Source organism: Mollisia scopiformis (assembly GCF_001500285.1).
Source record: "Mollisia scopiformis unplaced genomic scaffold LY89scaffold_18, whole genome shotgun sequence".
NCBI lineage: Eukaryota > Fungi > Ascomycota > Leotiomycetes > Helotiales > Mollisiaceae > Mollisia > Mollisia scopiformis.
The window spans coordinates 80,339-100,654 of NW_017263598.1; the positions used below are offsets into that span (position 1 = coordinate 80,339).

The 20,316-nt window shown below is 46.0% G+C and overlaps 8 protein-coding genes across 8 annotated transcripts; 6 read left to right on the top strand and 2 right to left on the bottom strand.

Annotated features, from left to right (window-relative positions):
- Window positions 1-288: 288 nt before the first annotated feature.
- LY89DRAFT_590988 (uncharacterized protein) lies at window positions 289-896 on the bottom strand (the record flags this gene model as incomplete). The annotated part of the gene is made up of 2 exons (XM_018209631.1): window positions 289-574; window positions 640-896. The coding sequence occupies 2 exons, from the start codon at window positions 894-896 to the stop codon at window positions 289-291; spliced, it is 543 nt and encodes a 180-aa protein (XP_018068024.1).
- Window positions 897-4,679: 3,783 nt separating this feature from the next.
- On the bottom strand, window positions 4,680-5,531 carry LY89DRAFT_687073 (mitochondrial F1F0 ATP synthase-like protein subunit Atp18). The gene is made up of 4 exons (XM_018215419.1): window positions 5,459-5,531; window positions 5,368-5,397; window positions 5,223-5,273; window positions 4,680-5,167 (listed from the first exon to the last, which is right to left on the bottom strand). Exons 1-4 carry the CDS (start codon window positions 5,493-5,495, stop codon window positions 5,100-5,102), a joined length of 186 nt encoding a protein of 61 aa, XP_018068025.1. The 5' UTR covers window positions 5,496-5,531; the 3' UTR covers window positions 4,680-5,099.
- A 1,123-nt stretch (window positions 5,532-6,654) lies between these two features.
- On the top strand, window positions 6,655-8,163 carry LY89DRAFT_590793 (mmge/prpd family protein-like protein; the record flags this gene model as incomplete). The annotated part of the gene is made up of 3 exons (XM_018209615.1): window positions 6,655-6,801; window positions 6,849-7,156; window positions 7,221-8,163. 3 exons carry the CDS (start codon window positions 6,655-6,657, stop codon window positions 8,161-8,163), a joined length of 1,398 nt encoding a protein of 465 aa, XP_018068026.1.
- Window positions 8,164-10,232: 2,069 nt separating this feature from the next.
- Window positions 10,233-11,384, top strand: LY89DRAFT_590404 (terpenoid synthase; the record flags this gene model as incomplete). Its single annotated transcript, XM_018209594.1, has 5 exons — window positions 10,233-10,358; window positions 10,436-10,595; window positions 10,647-10,748; window positions 10,831-11,012; window positions 11,061-11,384. Coding segments are annotated over 5 exons (894 nt in total), but the record flags the coding sequence as incomplete, so codon positions are not given.
- A 1,128-nt stretch (window positions 11,385-12,512) lies between these two features.
- LY89DRAFT_736677 (uncharacterized protein) lies at window positions 12,513-13,646 on the top strand (the record flags this gene model as incomplete). Its single annotated transcript, XM_018220159.1, has 1 exon — window positions 12,513-13,646. One exon carries the CDS (start codon window positions 12,513-12,515, stop codon window positions 13,644-13,646), a length of 1,134 nt encoding a protein of 377 aa, XP_018068028.1.
- Window positions 13,647-13,772: 126 nt separating this feature from the next.
- LY89DRAFT_736678 (uncharacterized protein) lies at window positions 13,773-15,224 on the top strand (the record flags this gene model as incomplete). Its single annotated transcript, XM_018220160.1, has 1 exon — window positions 13,773-15,224. The coding sequence occupies one exon, from the start codon at window positions 13,773-13,775 to the stop codon at window positions 15,222-15,224; it is 1,452 nt and encodes a 483-aa protein (XP_018068029.1).
- A 627-nt stretch (window positions 15,225-15,851) lies between these two features.
- LY89DRAFT_752783 (uncharacterized protein) lies at window positions 15,852-17,099 on the top strand (the record flags this gene model as incomplete). Its single annotated transcript, XM_018221257.1, has 5 exons — window positions 15,852-16,169; window positions 16,344-16,425; window positions 16,465-16,593; window positions 16,647-16,960; window positions 16,992-17,099. The coding sequence occupies 5 exons, from the start codon at window positions 15,852-15,854 to the stop codon at window positions 17,097-17,099; spliced, it is 951 nt and encodes a 316-aa protein (XP_018068030.1).
- Window positions 17,100-18,562: 1,463 nt separating this feature from the next.
- Window positions 18,563-20,175, top strand: LY89DRAFT_145329 (uncharacterized protein). The gene is made up of 2 exons (XM_018205346.1): window positions 18,563-18,962; window positions 19,012-20,175. Exons 1-2 carry the CDS (start codon window positions 18,686-18,688, stop codon window positions 19,887-19,889), a joined length of 1,155 nt encoding a protein of 384 aa, XP_018068031.1. The 5' UTR covers window positions 18,563-18,685; the 3' UTR covers window positions 19,890-20,175.
- Window positions 20,176-20,316: the final 141 nt, after the last annotated feature.

Genomic DNA, 20,316 nt, shown 5'->3' on the forward strand with positions numbered 1-20,316 from the left:
GTTGCAAGGCGTTGGAAGGGCATAGGCGGCGTAGAATGGAGGGAGTATAATAAGGAATCCAAAAGTTTTCCAGATGGCACAATTTGAAAACCGCATCTAAGCTCCTAATTTCTGCCTGCGCCATCACTGATTCGGCATACATCTAGGCACTCGGAGCTCGCTCTTGACACCCCTCTTCAAATGCAGATCGTCGATTGCAAAGCAAGATAGTAATAGGATACTTACTTTCCGACATTTTGATGTTGAGAGCGGTCTCAATTCTCAACAATCTCTAAGGTGGCTTCCCACTCAGAGATCAGCTCTCTCAACAGTGCCGAGTGCACCTGAAAATGACCCAGAGTGTGATGTATGATGGCACGCTCCTCTACCAAGAATCTTATGCTGTGGGACTACCCCTCCTTCGAATGGCACTTGCAAAGCGACGGTCTCCTTATCAGATGGATAAGTGGTGTAATGCCCAATTCCTTTTATGTCATTGGCAACCAGAAGCCCGTTAACACCCTCCATAACCCAAGCCTCTTCGTCATTGTACGGAAACGTGATATGTGCAAGTCCTGAGAGCAGCATAAAGAACCTTGTTGACAGTCTCAGCATAAATGTATGGCGTGGCTGCTCGCCAGTTTCTGGGAAAGAACTTACATGGGAGCTGGAGGCTTGTGGATACCTTCCTCAGACCGAGGTGGAAGAACTACATATGTGATATTGGTTGTATGTCCGAGGAAGAGTGATTGTCCCACTGTCGGGTATGTCTTGAAAGGAGTAGAGAACTGCCAGCACTCTAGATATGCGTGGTCATTGTGGTCTGTTACAACAGCTGTAGTAGTAAGATACTGTGTTGCCTCATGGGCACGGATGGTGGATAGCAGGAGGAATGTGCAGAGCGTGTGCAGATACATATTGAGAAGCAAATGAGCTTTGTTCATTGATTGTCTTGAAGGAGAGGGATGAAGAAGATTCCTCGGTGAAAATGGTGTCCCCTTGAGCCAGAACTTGAACAAATAGGGCAATTACTAGAAGTCTAAAATGGCTTAGAACGAGTTTGTAGCCTTTTCCCCACTTCTGCAAGTCAGCTCTTTCTTCAGAGCGTACCTTGGTATTCGCATAGAAGCGTAATTTAAGTCATCGCAAGCATCAATCCCAGACCAATAAGGATCTTATATGATTCTATCTTTCGATACATAATAAGACAGGCTATAGAGTGGCTACGTGTAGAGTCTCAGGATTAGTAGTGCAGCACGAAATAATTCCGCAAGCAACAAGAACCTCCGCATTTGCCCCTTTTTAAGCGAACAGTTTGGCGTACTGTACGATCATGTCTGATCAAAGATTCTGTCTACTATTTTGTACAAAGGGGCAGTGGTGGCCGTATTGAAGATGGCAAACCACTTTAAATTCAGGCCGCGGAGTGTGTATATTCCTAAGCTTGTATGAAGGACGCTCCGGAGTGAGTATAGAATTGCAAAGTCAACAATCAATATGAACAGCTTGGAGAATTCTGAAGTGACTATTCACGGGTTCCAAATTCTTTCCGATCACTAATCTACAACAATTAGACAGTTTTGTGTCGCATTCAATGTTGGGACATTTACATAGGCTTCGTTCACGTGAAGTGTTGACGTCGATTTTGCTTCGTGTAAATACAAACAGGCCAAGCTGCAAACGAAAACTTTTCCCGCAGCCACAACTTTTCGAACATACAAGGCTTTCGAAGCGAATAGCTCTTTCCACCTCATATCAAACATTACCATTGTTTCTCTTCGTCTCGTCTCTCAGCAATCTCCGACTAGTGGAGCGCAGAGTCGCGCAGCCAGCTTTGTTTACTTTCGACCCGAAGGAGATATCAGCAATGAAAACGAATCTGTTTGAAGGCATGCCGACCTCAATTATTCCTGACTCCCAACAAGCCTCCCAATGAAATCCGTCGGTTACCCCTCTTCGGGCTGTCGCAGGGCATGGGCTGGAATGTTGTGGGCAACACGGTGCCACAGCCACCCACCTTCAGCCAACGTTATGAAAGGGGCTTTCAAAAGGTTCGTTACCTGACTCAATACAGCACCATATACCTACATCCCTACTTCTATGATGAATTGAAATACTGTATCAGATATAGCTGCTTGTCGGCCATGTTATCAACAAATCTCTTTCTGAAACAAGTCCTTCACTTCTGTTCGCATCTGCAAGACTTTCGATTGCTGACCACTTTTGTACTTTTAGGTTCGCAGCCTTACTACGACTGTTGTTTTATAATACAAGTTCCACGAAGCTTCGATGAAGGAAGATTCTTCCATATATGGACACTACAAATACTGCAGCATAACCACTTCGAAGGTTCAAGAGGTTAGATTCAGAAACTCCTACACACATCAAGATTATTGGTCTTCCCAAATTCGAATTATGCACTCGCCATACGGGACGCCATTCCTCTCGGTGCTCCCCATCGTGATTATATATATCCAATTGCGCGATATTCATGTCCCGCCAGAACCTTCAAACTCTGGTCCAGGAAATAAGCTGAATAGCTAAATGCTATATTCCATGCCTCGGGGGCTCTGCTTACTCTCGATGTATCAGAGAATTGAACAGTTCACGATTTTGTCCAATGCTCTTCCTGTTAAGGAGAGAAGAGCAGAAAGGTCTGTGGAATTCTTTCACCATTGGTTGACTCTCTCTGACGGTATGTACGCATTTCCCTCCACTGCTACCTACAGCAAAATGATGACTATTTGGTTTTTTAATCAATAATAGTTGCCCCCGCAACTTTGCTGAAACATTGACGCTCTGAATGCTTCCTTCTCCCATTTCTCACCTGCTTACCCAGTGGCATAATACGCTAACCATTCAACAGTCACAGGTGATGGCACTTTCCATCTAGATGGATCTTCAAGTACGAAATCTCTTCTCTTTCTTTATTGACATCGGGACAACATGATGATTCAATGGTGTTCGTTTTGACGCTGTGTGATTAGCACAGAATGAGATGCACAACTTCGAAGCATGGCCCAGGGCATTCGCTTTGTGGAGCATTCATCTTAGACTATAGTCTAAGATCAGAGGAGGCAGCTAACATATGAAGGTACGAGATCTCTTTTTATGCTTTGCTCAAGTTCATCATGATGACGAAAATCTGGATTCGTTCGAACACCAAAATGTGAACAAAGTATATGCTAGAAGTTCTGAGCATGGGCAACGCGTCCTTTTCAGTCTACCGAGTTGCTTCTGCGAAGCCTGCTGACTTCATGATCTTGTAGACCATTATCCAGACCGTCGTGCTTTGCAGCAGACTTCAATCCCACTCCTAATTGCCGACTTCCAGGCTGCTCTTCGGTAAGCTTCGATTTTCCATTCCGTGGGATTCTACAAGCCAGTATGATGAACAAAACGAATCCACAAGGCAGAAACTACAGTGTTGGTTACACGAGACCTGTTCTGATCACGGCAATTTTCTACACATCGCTTGAGCCGCTCCATTGACTCTTTGCTAATTTTGAGGATCTTTAGACTTTAAGCTAGGATCTCGAAATAATTAACGAGGCTCTAATGAGCCCTCATTTGGTGAGGTACTCCTATTTTCCTCATTTTCGTACTTCGTCATGATGACCAAATATTATTTCGGTTTAGTCTGAAAATACAGTGTAGAGCAATGTAGTGAGAGTCTGAGAATCAAACTTATCTTTTCGCCATTTTATCTCTAGGTACGGAGGACCACTAACAAGTAAAAGCAGATGGTAGCAGCTTGAGATCGGCAGAAGGAACGATAAGAGGACGCAATTTGTCGAACCCCAGTAACAACGGTGTTGACACCTGCCATATACATGTAAGCATCGTTGGTTCCCTTATTCTCTTCAAGCCCCCTATGATGAATGCATACTTCCAGAAACTATGCTGTTGGAATTACATTTCGCCATTATTACTCTGATTATGGGCTGAAGAAATCGCTACACAAAGTTCTGACTACTAGGAGAGCCCGGCTGACGCCCTAGAACCCCAGGAATGAGATGATTTGGCATCAACCTGCCTAGTGTGCCAACGCTCTCCACTAGTTTTATTACATTCGTACAAGGGGACAGGAATGAGTACGTGGACAACAGAATTTCTTGTCCTGGAGCTTACTATGATGAACATGTATTTTCTTAACCTACGATGGTGAACGATAATTGTCACTCTGAGGGCCTTTTCTCCTTCCTAGAGCATGTTGATATTGCCTGCACATCTGCTAACATGCTGAGCTCCTAGGGCAGCGAAACAAAGCCATGGCGAGCAGAAGAGATATCCTTTCACGGTTGTAGGACAGAAATCAATCTTCAACGTCGAGGTGAGTACTTTCACAACCTCGAGGATGGCCCAAAAGAGCAGAGGCAAAATCTACAAGTTAAGCATAGAGACAAGCGATGAAGGCAGCGTTAATGACTGAAAACGAACAACGTTGCAAGACCTGCTAAGCAATATCATTCACGAACTTGCAGCTCCTTTGCTCTATCAACTTAGACTGGGCCAGACTTCATGCTTACTCAAGCATGGGCTGGAGATCCTTTGGCCGAGACAAAGCCGGTGGGGACCGATGATATCCAGAAGGCATCTTCGAAATAACGGGTCATCGAAAGTCAGGTGCATGTGCATGTCCGAGGTCGGGATCGTGGCCAGGTACTTGCCTGCATGTGATGATGAATCTGGGGCTGAAGGGCTGAGCGAATATCTTGGTCAGGTGAGACATTTTGATAGCTAGGAATGAAGGTTCCTTGAAAAGTTGGTCGGGAAGTGAGACAATGAGGTGGTATTCGAGTGAGATAGGTCTTTCGTCCTTGAGGCGCTTGTACTCGGTTGTCGGAGGGTATTATCTGGAAGATAGAATCCGGTGAAGCAAAATACTGCTCTTCTTGGACTCCGGCATTTCCTATGGAATTCGCTCGTTACTCGTAGCCATCCAAACATATCAAGCTTCAATCACTGAAAACATCACGGACATCGGATTCGGAAGCAGCGGGCGGGAGGGGTTCTTCGTATGATACAATATGCCTTTCAACCAGCGTTCCCATCCCAACCACCCGTCTCCAAGTCTATGTGCCACGTATCATTCCTTCTCGCCGAACCTCGTCCCTCCTCTAGTGCTTGTCTGCTGGCTTGGCGGTCTTCGCGTTGGGGTTTCGGGGATCGTTCTTGAATTCATCGGCTGCAGTTGTATCAGTATCTGTACATAAGTATCAATTGGAGTGTGATCATCTTACAGGCCATCATAGCAGTAGCGGCTGAGTTGACACCGTAGAGAATGACAAGACCTGTTCCCATATTAGCACTGGCTCCGACTCTTCACCAGTCTTCCCAATCTGTCTGTAACTTCTTTCTGATTCGCTCGAGGGATGTTATGCGTACCAGCAATGTAGAATGGAGCCATTGGCTTAGCTGTTGAAATCTTCATTAGCATTTCTACTCCCCGAAAGCGTCCCATTCCCAATTGACCTACCGACAGGCGCCGGAAACTTCTTCCCTAAGAGAGACATCTTTGTATGTATGTGCGAAGACGAGACGATGTGGCTTCGTGATGGATTGAGGTGTTGTGGACGTCGTCGTTGAAGCTTGAATGAGATTGACCGAGCTGTTTTCTTTGAGCCTCATTCCCGGGGCTGTTGCCTGAGGTTGAAAGCAGAAGCCACTACTTTCTTCTTAGCCTAGCTGGGCTTCTTCCTTTGCCTGAGGCATCATGTAGAGACCCTTTTAGATTATTATAAAACGAAAACAATTCTTTATAGAACTTATAATCTTCGTAAACTAATCTATCCGCAGATCCGTCTCCAACCATCCTTGACTGATTATGGAGGTTCGAATGCCTTATTCCGTCTATGAGTCTGCGTCGTATCATTTCCCGTGCTTGTCATCCTGAAATGGTAGTAGCAGTCGGAGGTCCAAAGTTCTCGTCTGAATATGTCGTTTCATCTCATTCGTCTGGTGCGTGTCTGATAGGGAGGAGTTGAAGACTAGAAGAAGACGAAACACAGAGCGCCCAAGAGCGGTATATAGGGTTTTGCCGACCAAATTCGGACTTGCGCAACTTTACGTTCTTCCTTCACCTTAAGAGTTGAGTCACTCCAGTCTTGATCTCTAGCAACTTGGTGATGGAGCTACGTCGAGGTAGGCAACTCTTTCTCTGAAGAATCGTCTCGCGTTACAAGGGGAAAGTAATCAAGAGCTCCTGGAATCTCCAGCCGGTGTGGTTTGAATCTTCGTGTCCCCCACGATACTAGGAGACCTGTGAGCTCGCAACTTTGTTCTGTAGACAGAGGTACGTTCATCGACACGTCAACATCTCCTGGGCTGAGCGAAACCAGACATGCTCACTGGTGTCTGTCGAGTCGAACCATGCGAAGCACCTTACATACCAAGTTCATCTCATGCGGATCCTTCCGTTTGGCTCGTCGGGCTTCTTCCGTACATAGGAAGCGTGCTTCCTTGACCCCACGTTCCGAGGGCCGGCATACTACCCCGCCAAAGCTAGCTTCGCTGCAACATTGGTCTCGACCTTTTCAAACTCTTTCCATTCTCTGCAATTGTTGGTCATTTCCTTCAGTATTGTATCGTATCATATCTTCATGGAAAATAACAACCAGTTGATTTTGAAAGCACGGCCGGCTCTTACATCATCGACAGCTTCGCAAGGACACAATGGCCACGCATCATCTCGCAAGCTGGGCTTGCAGTCTTAAGTACTCAGACATGCCGCAGAATGTGATTCAAGCTGCAGTAAGAAGCTTCTACAACTGGGCAGGATGTGCCATCGGAGGAAGCAAACATCCTGCAACTACCATTGCAGTAAGTGTATGCTTTCGAACTGAACACAGTGACTAAAGATCACACAGCATAATTCTTTGTCGCCATTCTTTGGCCCTCCCACTGCTTCCTTACTCGGTCATCAGGGCAAGACAAAGATTGATGCTCAGCATGCAGCTCTATTGAACGGCATTGCATCTCACGTACACGACTATGACGATACCCATCTCGATACCATTATTCATCCCACTGGCCCAGTAGCAAGTGCATTATTGGCCGTAGCTGAATGGAAAGGGGGCTTCTCTGGCAAAGACTTCTTGTTGGCTTTGATAGTTGGCATTGAAGCAGAATGTAAAGTAGGATTAGCTGTTTGGCCAGAACACTATGATGTCGGATGGTAAGTGAGGAACAAAATGACAAGTAATATCGTCACTACATGCGATGTACTGACTCCATGTCAGGCATATCACCTCAACCACCGGATCAATCGGTGCTGCAGTTGCAGTTTCGAAACTTCTTGGACTTTCAATCTCTCAAACAACCAATGCAATAGGAGTGGCAGCAACGCAAGTCGTCGGGCTGCGAGAAATGTTCGGCTCTCATACCAAGTCATTTCATCCTGGCCGTGCAGCCCAAAGTGGTTTAATGGCAGCTGTTCTTGCTGAAGGGGGGTATACGAGTAGTGAGCAGGCCTTGGAAGCAAAGAGAGGGTGGGCGAATGTCGTTGGCGTGACGAAGCCTGGAATCGCAGCAGACCTCGACAAATGGCTCGGAATGAATGCGGAAGCGAGCGAACACGGCGTAGGTCTCTTCAGCGCAGGGGTTGGGAGATGGGAGATTTTGAGGAACAGCTTCAAGCCATTTCCCTGTGGTATCGTCATACACCCCATTATTGATGCCAGCACGCAAATACATGGCGATATGAAGACTCAAGGCTTAGATGCACAGAACATCAAGTCTGTCCATGCGAAAGTCCACCCTTTAGTACTCGAGCTTACGGGCAAACGAAAACCGAAGGACGGACTTGAAGGAAAGTTCAGTGTTTTCCATGGGGCTGCAATCGGTCTGATATACGGCAAGGGCACACCTTCGGAGTATGAAGATCATGTCGTTCAAGATGCAAAAGTTATTGCCATCCGGGACAAGGTCAATGCGGAATCTGACAAGAGTCTTGGCGCAGACGAGACGATCGTGGTGGCTACGATGAGTGATGGCAAGATTCTAGAGAGACATGTGAAACACGCAGTGGGAAGTCTGGAGGTTCCAATGGATGATGGGATGTTGCAAAGGAAGTTCGTGGACCAGTGTGCTGCTGTGCTGGGAGATAGGGTACAAGCTGCGAGCGAGATTTGTTGGGATATTGAATACGCCAAGGATGTGGCAGATGTTGCAAAATTACTCTGATCGTGACAAGGGCTGGCCTTGTAGTATAGCCCAAGCAAGAGATGCCCCACACATCAGTTTGAGAGCACGTACATTACTTGCGTGATTTCCTTTTTCTTCTCCTTGGGGCAAATCATTGTCTATCAGAGCCAATACTCCCTTTCATCCATGTTTCAGACGAGTATCATAGGAAGAAAACTTTCTTTAAAACTTTCTTATTATTGTTGATCTATTTTGGTGTCTTCGGCGATGGTACTCCGTATGTTGGAAATGATGCCCGAAACCCCTAAAATCTCCCGAACAAGGCTGCTGCGTGGGCTCTTGGGGTTCCCGGCGCTAGCTTTGTCCAGGGCCTCGAACGCTTGACTTCTGAAGCTGCCTCTCAACAAACTTCTCTTCCAATCAACGCGATAATTGAGATTCCGATTAAATTCTCGCAGTATGTCGACTATTATCGGTTCTCTCTCTCTCTATACATATATATATTGTATCTTCTCGAATCGAATATTGAAGCTGCTCAATGCTTCGCCTAGAGTTCATCCACGTCAGTAGCATATACCTATCGAATGAATTAGTATAGGGCGTATCAAAACCTAATTGTTACAATTCACGCTCACCTTATGCTATTATAAGCAGAAGGGACGAGGCACGCGTCTTTCATATCGTTCTCGATCTCCAATTCCAATCACTGTGTATTCCCTATCTTTGATCGTGGTTGCCGACAAAATAGAAGCAGTGGGCTCAACCCTAATCATTCGGTCTCTCTATTCCTCCATGCCCGAGAGATACCCTTCTATGATGACAACACATTCATAATGTCTCCAATGGCTTACCTGTCGTGCAAGCTTAAGAGGAGTGTTGCTTTCATCATCTTGCAGTAACATCCTCACGCCAGTTCAAGTCCAGTTGCATCATTGCGGAAAGTATTCTGCCTTTGTGCACAAGCTCTGGGACCAATGAACAAACGCTGATATCATCCGTTTCCCGATCTTTCTGGTTGTCAGCTAAAATTTCTTATGCGAAAGAGGCGCAGATCTCAGTCGGTGGTCATCGAGCATCGGCAGGGGACGGTGGGGTTGATGACGCCTTGTCACATTTCATTTTTTAATCACGGAACCCTTGGCTACCAACCGCTATTGTTGCTTTTGCGGATCTGGGCCATTTGGCGGGGAAAATGATCTCCACATTGGACCAAGAAGCACAAGTTAAGTTGTCGGTTCTATCTTTTTGCTTTTTGGTACTTGTCTCAGAATGGTGAATAATTTATCGCTATCAACAATTTTGGAAGTAAAGCGCTATTCAGTGTCAAGAAATAGCCCAGCTAGTTTACAAGGAATAGTAGTCATCTATCAGACATTGTAAATAATTTTCAAGGAGAATTCCCGTGACAGTCACAAATACTAATGTGTTTCCTTGCTACTTGCGTCTCGTTGCAAATATTGGAGTAATGGCAGGTCGGCAAGACCGCAATCTCAGATACAACTTGAAAGGAACGGCGTACCAACCCACTTCCCGAAAATTGTGTCTGCTATCCTCAGTGCGTTGATTGCTTATAATTGAACGCTTTCCCAGCATCGAATTGGACAACATTCGTGGCGCCTCCGGCGACCCGAATCTGGTTGGAAGTGTTGGATTTCGAGTTTAATAAACGTTAATATTAATTAAAAAAACGCAAAACTACGGTCATTAAATAATGCGTTATTTAAAAAAAATTGTTAAATTAATTAAAAAAAAAATTATAAAATTTTGTTTTTATAAGAAATTAGATTAATTTCAAATTTTATAATATACTATAATTTCATTTAAAAAAGTTCACCTTTTTATTAATATTATAAGACTTAAATATATATTCAATTTATAAGCAAACTATGCTTAGCTGCGAATGCTTAAAGTGAAAGAAATAAACTCGAATTCTATGGAAAAAGCCCGATGATCTCTAAAAATTCCATAGACCGGGTAAAATTCCATGGAATTGGATTCCGATGAACGGGGTGCAACAGGGCCCCAACTCAACGGCAATCTGCAGCACCCAAATGTCGACCATCAGGTACGTACATTCTGCTTTGAGCATTCCGTTTTAACTTTTCTAGATTATTATGGAACCTTACGATTACGTCTCGGCACTGCCCTCAAAAGGTCTAAGAAAGGGCTTGCTCGACGCCTTGAACAGCTGGTACTGCTTACCAGAGAAGCCACTCGCTGCTATTGAAAAAATAGTGGATACTCTTCACACCATTTCCTTGATGTAAGTTCAAGCCTTTAATAACGATTTTACGAGTACTAATACTCGAAGGTTGATATCGAGGATGGCAGCTCAGAGAGACGTGGAAAGCCTGCCTCTCATATCATTTTTGGTGCCAGCAAGACTATTAACTCTGCCGATTTCATGATGATAACTTGCCTCGAGAAAGTATCCCTTTTGGAAAACAAAGCCTGCTTGGCTGCTTATATTGGTTTGCCCTGCTCTCTTCAGACTTCTAGTAGATGCTGATACTGTCGGATAGAGGAGATGAAGGAGATATACGTTGGCCAGGGACTTGATCTTCACTGGACACATCACTCAACTCCGCCCACCAAGGATCAATACTTTCTAAGTATTAAGCAAAGTATGTATTCATTCCCGACTTATTAGATTGGAGATCTTCCCAAGGCAAGATTGCAACGTGACGGGAGCTGACGCTAATACAGAAACTGGAGGACTTCTTCGACTAATGGCTAGACTCATGCATGCCTGCTCCATTGACACTAGATCATCGAGCGCAATTGCAACCGATGCTTCCGATAGCTTAGCAAAGATCAATCAATTGATGATCATGATTGGTCGCTATTTCCAAATTCGTGATGACTACAAGGATGTTGTCTCCGCAAAAGTAAGCCCACCTCAGCATAATCCTTAAATTCATTCTGACAAACAACAGGATGATATAGTCTCTGGAATTCAAGCTGATCTCGACCAAGGCAATTTTATTCTTCCTCTCTTGCATCTCTTGTCCCAACAGAAAACTATCCACAGTACACAGCTACTCAGCCTCATTCAAGCTCGCGAAGAAGTCAAAGGAATGTCTCTTGCCATGAAGGGTCATATTTTGGATATGCTGGAGAATGCGGGAAGCTTGGAGTATACGAGAAAAGCATTGGAGAAGTTGTATGAGGAAATATTGGGGAAGTTGAAAGATATTGAGTCGGACTTTAGAGGTGAAAATGCGGAACTGAGGCACATCTTGGCTAAGATCAAGCTGTGACGGTAAAATGGGAATGCGCTCTGGTGGGAGTAGTCTTCCTAGAAGAACCATATGATATAGGTAGCTAGCGTGAGACTTTTAGAACAAATGTGGTTGATTATTCTTAAAGCCATTATGCCTAGAAGACCAGATCCTCACGAGGCAATGCCAATGAGTGAAATATAAGCCTGTGATAAGAAAAAGCCCGTCCTGATTATGCTGATAGTTCGATGCTCGAAATCGTGTTGGGTAGGTAATGCGGGCCGCTCGATTAGCCGAATTCGCTACCGTAAGCGAGCCTCCTCCTATTTTCTGGCCTTGAGCATGGTCTACCCAGGTGGCTTCGGAGATTGCACAACAAACATACCAAACCGGATCTGATTATTGATAGGATCAAGCGTTTGAACATGGTCTGTTTTAACTACCGCCAAGATTAAGATTTCACCACACCGACAGACAATCGATAAGCGCAAGTCGCAAAGTCAATCTTGACCTACAACGAAATCGAGTATATATGGGTTTGAAAATTGTATCTGTTTAGACTGGATTATCCGATACAGAAATTCTTTTAAATGCATAAAGAGGGGAGTTGGGCATCACTTTCGCCTATGATATTTGAAAGTCAACAACCAACCAGAAATCCGTGAAGTTAAGCATATATTTGTGTAGCCACTTTTGATAAGTTGTGTGTCTTGCTGGCATAATGACGTAAGTGAGAGAGTGGAGGCCACCCCGGTCTTACAAGAGCAGACATATTTAGATTGTTGATTCTGATTGAGTTATCATTAGCATTAAAGACGAGATACACGTCATAGCCGGGAGTTCCAAGTTAGGACATTAAACATTAGTGAATAGGTTGAATTAGCGTACAGTTCAGCCTAGTGGCTTCCGTAGGAGTTTTAGCGTGCCCATACAGCTGTATATAAACCTTTGATTTTCCACAGCTTCTAAAATTCCTTCCACCCTCAACCCAAACTTTCTTCGACCACTTTACAAAACTACCTTCCTCCACAACAGTTTCGATCCTCAACAACCTTCTTACATACAATCCTTAATAACAACCCTCAACTCACACGTAAGTTCCGCTCTCTCTTCTCTTTGCGCATCTTGAACAATCACCTAATATTACCCAAGCGCAACACCTACAACATGGCAGAACCTCTCCCGAACCTCAACCCTGCTGTCGAGGATGGCTTCGATAGCGATAATACCTCTTCTACCGTGACTACTCCCAGAGGCTCGACCCCAACCTCCCCTGTGCTCAAGCTTGCCGACGCTGCGGATCACTCCACTATTTCCCTCCCTGAATCAGTCAACAACCATGCCGAGCAAGGCGCAATGGAGGCCAACTCCATGCATAGCGCTATGACCCAAGGCACTTCAACCGAACACATTGCCTCGAAGGATGAACCTCGTACCATGAATAACAGTCTTGAGCGAGGTCTTTATATGCCTGGCTGGGGTACCGAGGAGGATTCAACCGCTGCTTCTCACAATGTGGAGGCGGAGTTACTAGCTGCGGCGGCCCAAGAGCAAGCATTTGCTATAAGCAGGTCTCTGATGGCTCACGAGCAAGCTATGCAACCTCATCCAATGGATCCTATTCAGCATCATCCGGCTCCAAACTGGGGTAGCATTCAAGTCAATTCTTATGAATCTGATGCGCCTACTGATGCTTCTTTCAGTGCACGCCAGCACGCTTCGTTGAACGAATTGGCCGTTGCATCTTCTGCTGATAAGGGAAATAATCGAGTTGAGGATCACTCTACCAAGAGTCTTTATGATGCTCTCAACACCGTCAGCATTGCTTGCTTTGGCTCACGTTCCAGCACAGATGCGGGCAGCGGGGATGCTCCTGTTTGCACCCGACCTACCTTCCACAACGACGAAGTCATTGTTTCAGCTCAGACCAAGCTCGCAAAGATCGTCAACACTCCATCTTCAAGTCGTCACTCATCTATGATGAACCAAGACGGTGCGTGCAGTAATGTAGAGAGCCGTGAAGGTCGGCAGACTGCGGAAAAGGGAGTTCAAGCTACCGGTATCGCCGCTGCCTCAAGTCAAGCTAATGTGGATGGAGTTCCTCGTGTCAACACGGTCAGATATCCCCGTAGCTCTATCTACTCTGGAAACGCCAATGCCTCGAGCTCCGTTCATGCTGCTGGTGTTGAGTGCCTCCCTACATCTCCAAACATGTCCCACGCAGTCCCAAAGAAGACTATGAAGCACCTCATGACCAGTGCTACATCAGATCCTCGTCTTAGATACGATGTTCAGAAGTAGAACACACAAGGGGCTTGGTTGATGAAGGATTTTGGTTTCTTCAGCAATGCCGTTGGAAAGGGCAAGGCTACACAGAAGGTGGATGGCAATTCCGGTTCGGGGAGCCAATTCAAGCCAAAGGTCACCATGGATCAGGATAATATCAAGCCACGTACCGCACGTACCATTCCAGTGTCTGCTGCTGTGCCGTTTTTCCGGTCTAAGAACGGACCAGATCCTGTAGCATCCGTCAAGGAGCCTTCTAACTGTGTTCAATCTACTGGTGAAGCTCCGCTTTCGATTTATGGTAGTGTTCTTCCTGATGCTGGTCAGTCTTCATTGCCCTATTCTGTTGTGTATCCGCGTGCTGGACTTTCTGGTAGTGCCAATCAACACCCAGTAATATCCCCTACTCAAAACAAGCGCGGGTTAGTTCTCGAGGGAGCTGACAGTCGATTCCACATCTCACCAACTGCCGCCTCTTTCCCCTTGACCATCCCATTCTACGGAAACCTGTATCCTGGCAACGACCCGGTTTTCCAGACTCTTGAAGACCTCGTCAACTGCTTGGCTAAGGTGGTTAATGCTGCCGAATCTCTCGAGTCAACTGTTGAATCTCTCCAAGCCGAGAATGAGCAGCTGCGCAAGTTTCACATGGATACTTTGGTCATGATTGGAAAGATGATCACTAACTACAATGTACTTGGTGCTGGCACTCCTGGTGTAAATCCACACCGCCTTCCGGGTGTCGCAAAGCAACTTGAGATCTCTCAACTCCCCACACAAGTGGTTCCATTTGCACGCATCAATGGTGATGGAGTCATTCCTTACCATGGTGGACGAGGATTTCCTGCTTCTATGCTTTCTAATGGCCAAGATACTGCTCTACCTGGCTCAGTCTCTGCTCATCCGCGTTCTGTTACGGTCATGAAGAACCCCGCTCGCCAAGTTCATGGAGACAGAAACGACCTTAACATGCCATTTAAGATGGGCTCTCAAGTTCCTGCTCACCGTAATGGAGTTCCGCACTATGAACACTTCGTCGCTGAGCCTAATCCCCTCCCTGCTAACGCTAAATTCACTATGCATGGTCCATTGCCGTCTATGGCCTCCACCGGTCCTCGTGCCTCCAACGCCCACCATATGCAGCCAGGTGCCGTTTGTCCCAGTGGTGGCTTCAACTGTCAAGGTTCTCAAGTCAGTGGCCCCAACACCGTCCAAGTCACAGACTTGCGATCTCGTCCCGCTTTTCGTAGTGGTGTCTTCAATCACGATGTCTCTCCAAGCCGCGGTCTAAGAAACGTGTCGGTCGATTCTTTGAACATGCATTCCAGCATCTTACAGCATTGCGTCAATCCCATCATGGCCTCTAAACCTGCTGTGTTCTACCCGCCCAATGGAGTCAATACTTTCTATTCTGGAGGAGGCGCCGGCTTGGGTTCTGTTGGCAACGTCGACACCACTACTGACCTCTTCGAGTTTCATATGGACGCTGTTAATTATGAGGATTCCTTTGATGCAGACCTCTCAACTGGCTGTGACATGGGTAACCATGGCTACGACATGGACCTGGGTCTGCCTACATACTTCGGTCTCTAAATGCAAAGTTCTTTCAATGGATCGTCTACGAGTTGGTAGGATCTTAAGGGGCTTAGGGAGTGCGGTGATAATGGGGTGGCATTCTGATTGTTCATTACAGCGGATTTCATTTTGGCTGTGATGGGAAATGGACGTGGTCGATGAATTGGCATGCGATGGTTATTGAAGCGCACAAGGTCTTTTTCTATGATGGTAACTAGATGGTCTAGGGCTAGCAAGAACCTGCCGTCCTTAAGATAGCAGACAAATAACAACAATGAAAAGACGTTGATCATGAATTACTTCAGAAGTTTGATAACAACACCGACCATGAGAGATCTAGAGCGCTGTGTGACATGCTCTCCTACTGCTCTGCGAGTTCTTCCATAAATCCGAGTATTGGATAATGCACATTGAAACGTACCTAGGTAGGATTTTCCTTTTTGTGAAAGATGCAAACTTCAGTTTGGATAATGGTATGACACTATGGAGATGAAGATTTCTAAAAATAGGCTAACAACAAATGAGATATTCTGACGTAGCTCTGCTTCGCAAGGCTGAAGAGCCCAATACAAAATTTCGCGAATTCTTCTTCAACTCCACACAACACGACAAAGAAGGCAAGAGAAAGTTTCGATCACCGCCGCCATGCGTACTCACGAGAGGCACGTAAAGCACGGCCATCGCGATATCCTTCTGCAAGCTCCGAGAAAGAAGAAAAGCAAAAAGAAGAGCAGAAAGTCGAAGAGCAAAAAGAACAGCAGAAAATTCAAGACCAATGTCGAAGCCATCAAGTCAAAGATCGCTGTCGCCAACAACGCAATCCACCCTCCTCAAGTCCTCAATAATCCAGCACAAGAGCCAAGCAGGAAGAACAAATCACGACCTCTTGACCTCGCCAAGAAGATCGCCAAGTATCTCTTTCCGCAATGGTACACTTGCCATTGGCTGATCAAGCAACTCGATGTACGTCCTGCTACCTTACCTTCAGCGCCTAGAGAAGCAATGCAAGCCCTACCTTGCAGTAGGTCCCCAACAACCTCCTGATCTTCACCATGCTGACTTTTAAAGAATCCGAAGCTCGCTAAATCGAAGAAAGCTCGCAAGGCAGGAATGGACAAGATCATGTCCGAGTTCTAGCTAGCCCAGAAAGAGATGAGATATCTGTTTGGACGGGTTGGCAAATTCGAGACAGAACAACAAACCAGAGTTCACGGGATCCGTGAGTGCTTGAGTGTCACCAATAGCTTGACCATTGAAGGTCTTGATCGTCAATATCGTGTCGTCAATGGCATCATTCCGGCGCCCCTATCATTGGAGCTAGATTGGGAGCATGATGAAGAGGTCATGGACGTGGAGGAAGGTCGAGCTGTCTGTGAAGGCGGATACGGTTTTTATCCCTTATTCGGCTGATTCTGGGAGATTTGCTAACTTGTTGTCTAGAAGCAACCGAACTCACCTCCGAAATCCGATTCCTGAAGAAGCAATTAGTTGTCGAGGCGGCTTTGAGTGGGGCAGTTATGTTGAGATTGGAGAGGTTCGGAGGACATATGGGTTTGGAGGGAGGAGACTTGAGTTGTCGTATTGGGGATACAACAACTAGCAAGTATCTTGCAGAAGTTGAACCTGACTCGAAGCTTGCCGCTGTTGCAGCGAGGAGCTTCTTGGCTGATATTGTGACGGGCGAATTCTTAGCGCTTGATAAAGATCTATCTCCAGAGCCGAAAGACGCTGAGGCTTATTGGCAAACGTCCAATGTAACAAAAGCTATACCAAATCAGTGCACAGCCTGTTCCTACGTTGATTGTAGAGGTTCTGTTTGCGGGGTTGCCAAGACCAAGCAACGACCTCGATACCTTACGAGGTGCAATCAATGTGGGTTCAGTGGCCACATAGATAGTGAATGCAAGAAAGGAATATCCGTCAACATGAACAATCGAAACCATGTAAAGTCGTGTTCTCGTTGCCATAGGACCAGTCATGAGTACTTGCAGTGTTGGGTTGCATTCCCTTCCATGAGACCTATGCGGATGAAGGCTATGGATATCTATCCTAGGCTTTTGACCGCTAAGTTTCGCGAGTCTCTGATGAATCCTTCGTGATACTTCAAGCTGATGCTACTGTTGTGTGTTGGTGAAAGGCATTAGGGAGATAAAGTTCGGCATTGCCCAGTACTCTGAAAACTCCAAGCATGTCTCGTAGATAGATTTGGTGGAGACGCCTGCAACACTGACGTCAAAGCGTAACACATTCCATTAAATGCTGATCTTTAATGGCGAGTTGTGGTATGTGAACATGGAAATGTGGAAGGTCCCGCCCACAATGATAACCTAGATCCAAACCAAACAATGTCGATCGCGATTCGTGCGCATCTCACCGCGGACTATTCAGAAGACCGAGACTGATTTGGTCCAGAGCACGTTTGCTATGACCATATCAGAAGCAGTGAGACTGATAAGGGGCCAGTCCATTTCCAACTTTCGATAATCTATACTCAGGCTTTACCCTAGTCCTCGAGGGGAAATGAAGCTTCGAATATCAGAGTAAGTATTATCTCTACGACTAAATGGGAGGTGAATCATCTCGTAAAATACCTTGCCTTCTATTTTCCAACCAATTTCATACCAGAAGGCACGCTCGATTCGGATCAGAGAACCATGTCTTCCAGCTACGATGACCGGCATAAAGAGGACCAAAGGGCCGGATTCTTGCTTCAGATCATGCTTCATTGAACTTCCTGTCTGAAGAAGAGCGTGAACCTGATACTTGGAATATCAAGAGAGTCTCAGTGAATACGATAGGCAATGAGTAGAGTGGAGTGCAAAGCATGGACAACTAATGACCTTTTATCTCACTATCCCAAGGTGACAGGTGCTTTCTTCCTTCCTTCCGAGAACGGTGTGAACTCGACAAATCTCTGTTCACGTGAATGAATTGTAGCCTGATTTGAACTTTTCCTTTCTCAAAATCCTTAGCGCGCTTGGATTCGTGCCTACAAAACAAACAACACCTCAACTTTTTCCAATCTTTTTTCCTTTCTCTCCACCAACCTTGGCTCTCCCAACCTCCTTCCATCTCCCCGGTACATACACAGATTGCGTGGACCTGCGCGTTGAATTGTGTAACAACATGTAAGTGACAATGTTGTTACAGTCCCCCCAAGGCCGAAAGTTTTGCTGATCTTGGCAACAAAACAGAACCGATAACAACTCTTCAAGCTTGACAACAGGGCCATGGATTCCGATCAAGAGATTCACCCCAGCGGCCGCGCTGAGACACAAACAGTGACCCCGGAAATGGTTGAGCTGTCGGTACAACTCTTCCCAGAGCTGCTCGACTTCATTCGCCTCCGGGATCAGCTGAGTTTCATCCAGTACAGACGTATGGAGCTCCTCGCTACGGAGGTGAGATCCCCATCAAATTCGTCAAATGTCCAAAGCTAATATCATCAGCCTGCAAGCATTGAAGAAGCCAGTAAATCCATGCAAAACGAAATCAAGCAGAGTGCTGAGATTTGTGACGAGATCGCCACTTTCCAACTCCAACGCATCATGTCTGCCAAAGGACTCCGAGAGGAGATTAGTCACGCACATATCGCAATCGAAGACATCGAAGAAGGACAAAAGCAGGCCACTGCCGTGAACGAAGCACAGATCATTCGTGAAGGTGGAATGCTGCCAGCGAAGTCCCATGCAGAGCATTGGGAGGCAGAAACACATGCTGACGACAATGTTCCAAACAATGTTGATCTTGATTGTGGTAAGTGGCGGAACTCTCAGCACAGCAGAGTATACTGACAACGCCACAGCGGTCGAAGAGCTGCGAAACCAAATTGACGGTTTGCGGGCTCGCTTCAACTTTGAGTGCACCTTACATGGCATGATGCAGAAGTTGAAACTCGAGTTCGCAATCAATGCCAATCTTGATGGCGCTGAACTTGACAAATTTGTCTCGAGCACTGACGACGATCAAGAGATGCGGCTTGGCCGATCTTCTCTGCCTAACGCGATGCCTATGATGAACGACTTTGTCAAGGGCGCTCTCAACCCCAAGTTGAAGGACCTTGGTATGGCAATCCTCTCCACCCATTTGAAGGAGGACAAACCCTACACGCTTGAGTATCTAGCCCGATGTGGGTCACCTAAGGCCTGGAACAGCGAGGAACTTAATGACATTTTCAACACCCCCGAAACCGAATCTGCTCCGCCTACTCCAGTAAATGAAGACTGGGCTGAGCCACCTATTCCATGCTTTACATGTGGCCAGACGGGACACGCAGCAAAGGACTGCCGTGTTGTTGATTTCCCTGCTGAGACTGAGGCCCAATACTTGGAAGCCCCAGAGTCGAAGGCTAACAACGAAATGCCAAGCACAAAGTTGTGGGTGGAGAAAGATGTGTATTGCGATAATTGCGGCATGTACGGTCATTCGGAAGACTACTGTAACCATATTTTTCCGGAAGAAGAAAAGCCGAACTATTGCAACCAATGCAAGAAGCACGGTCATATGGAGGACACATGCTGGAGACTGCACCCTTGGCTGAAGGAGCAGTTCTTGAAGGAGCAGTTCTTGAAGGAGCAGTTCTTGAAGGAGAAGGAAGAGAAGGAGAAGAAGACGAGATGCTTGGATTGCGGAAGAGTCGGCCACGAACGCAGATTCTGCTACAAAGTCCACCAATACAAATGAGAATGAAACAAAGATCTGGTATCTCCGCAAGGCCGAATAGATGGGGATATTTGGCTGGGGAGTAGTATGGGAGAGTTTCATATGTCAAAGAAGTACCATGGCGTGCCTGGGAGTTGATTTGACGTATGTATGGAGATGTCCAACCAGTGATAGTGTATTAATTCAGGTAATGTAGAGTAGCATTTGTTAAAATGAGTCTTCTAGCCTTTGCAGCAGGGGACGCTTTTTGAGAATGAGACCGAATGTGTAATTAGAGATCAATCAAAGCAAGCTGTACAAAAGGAGTATGCATTGGGAGTGAATAGTGTTTATGACTGATTATGTATGACATGCTAATTCTGCTCGTGAGCCGACAAATCAAGAGCGAGGCAATTTCGATGTACAAAGCATAACATAAAACGGTCATATCAGGACCTGAAAGAATGGC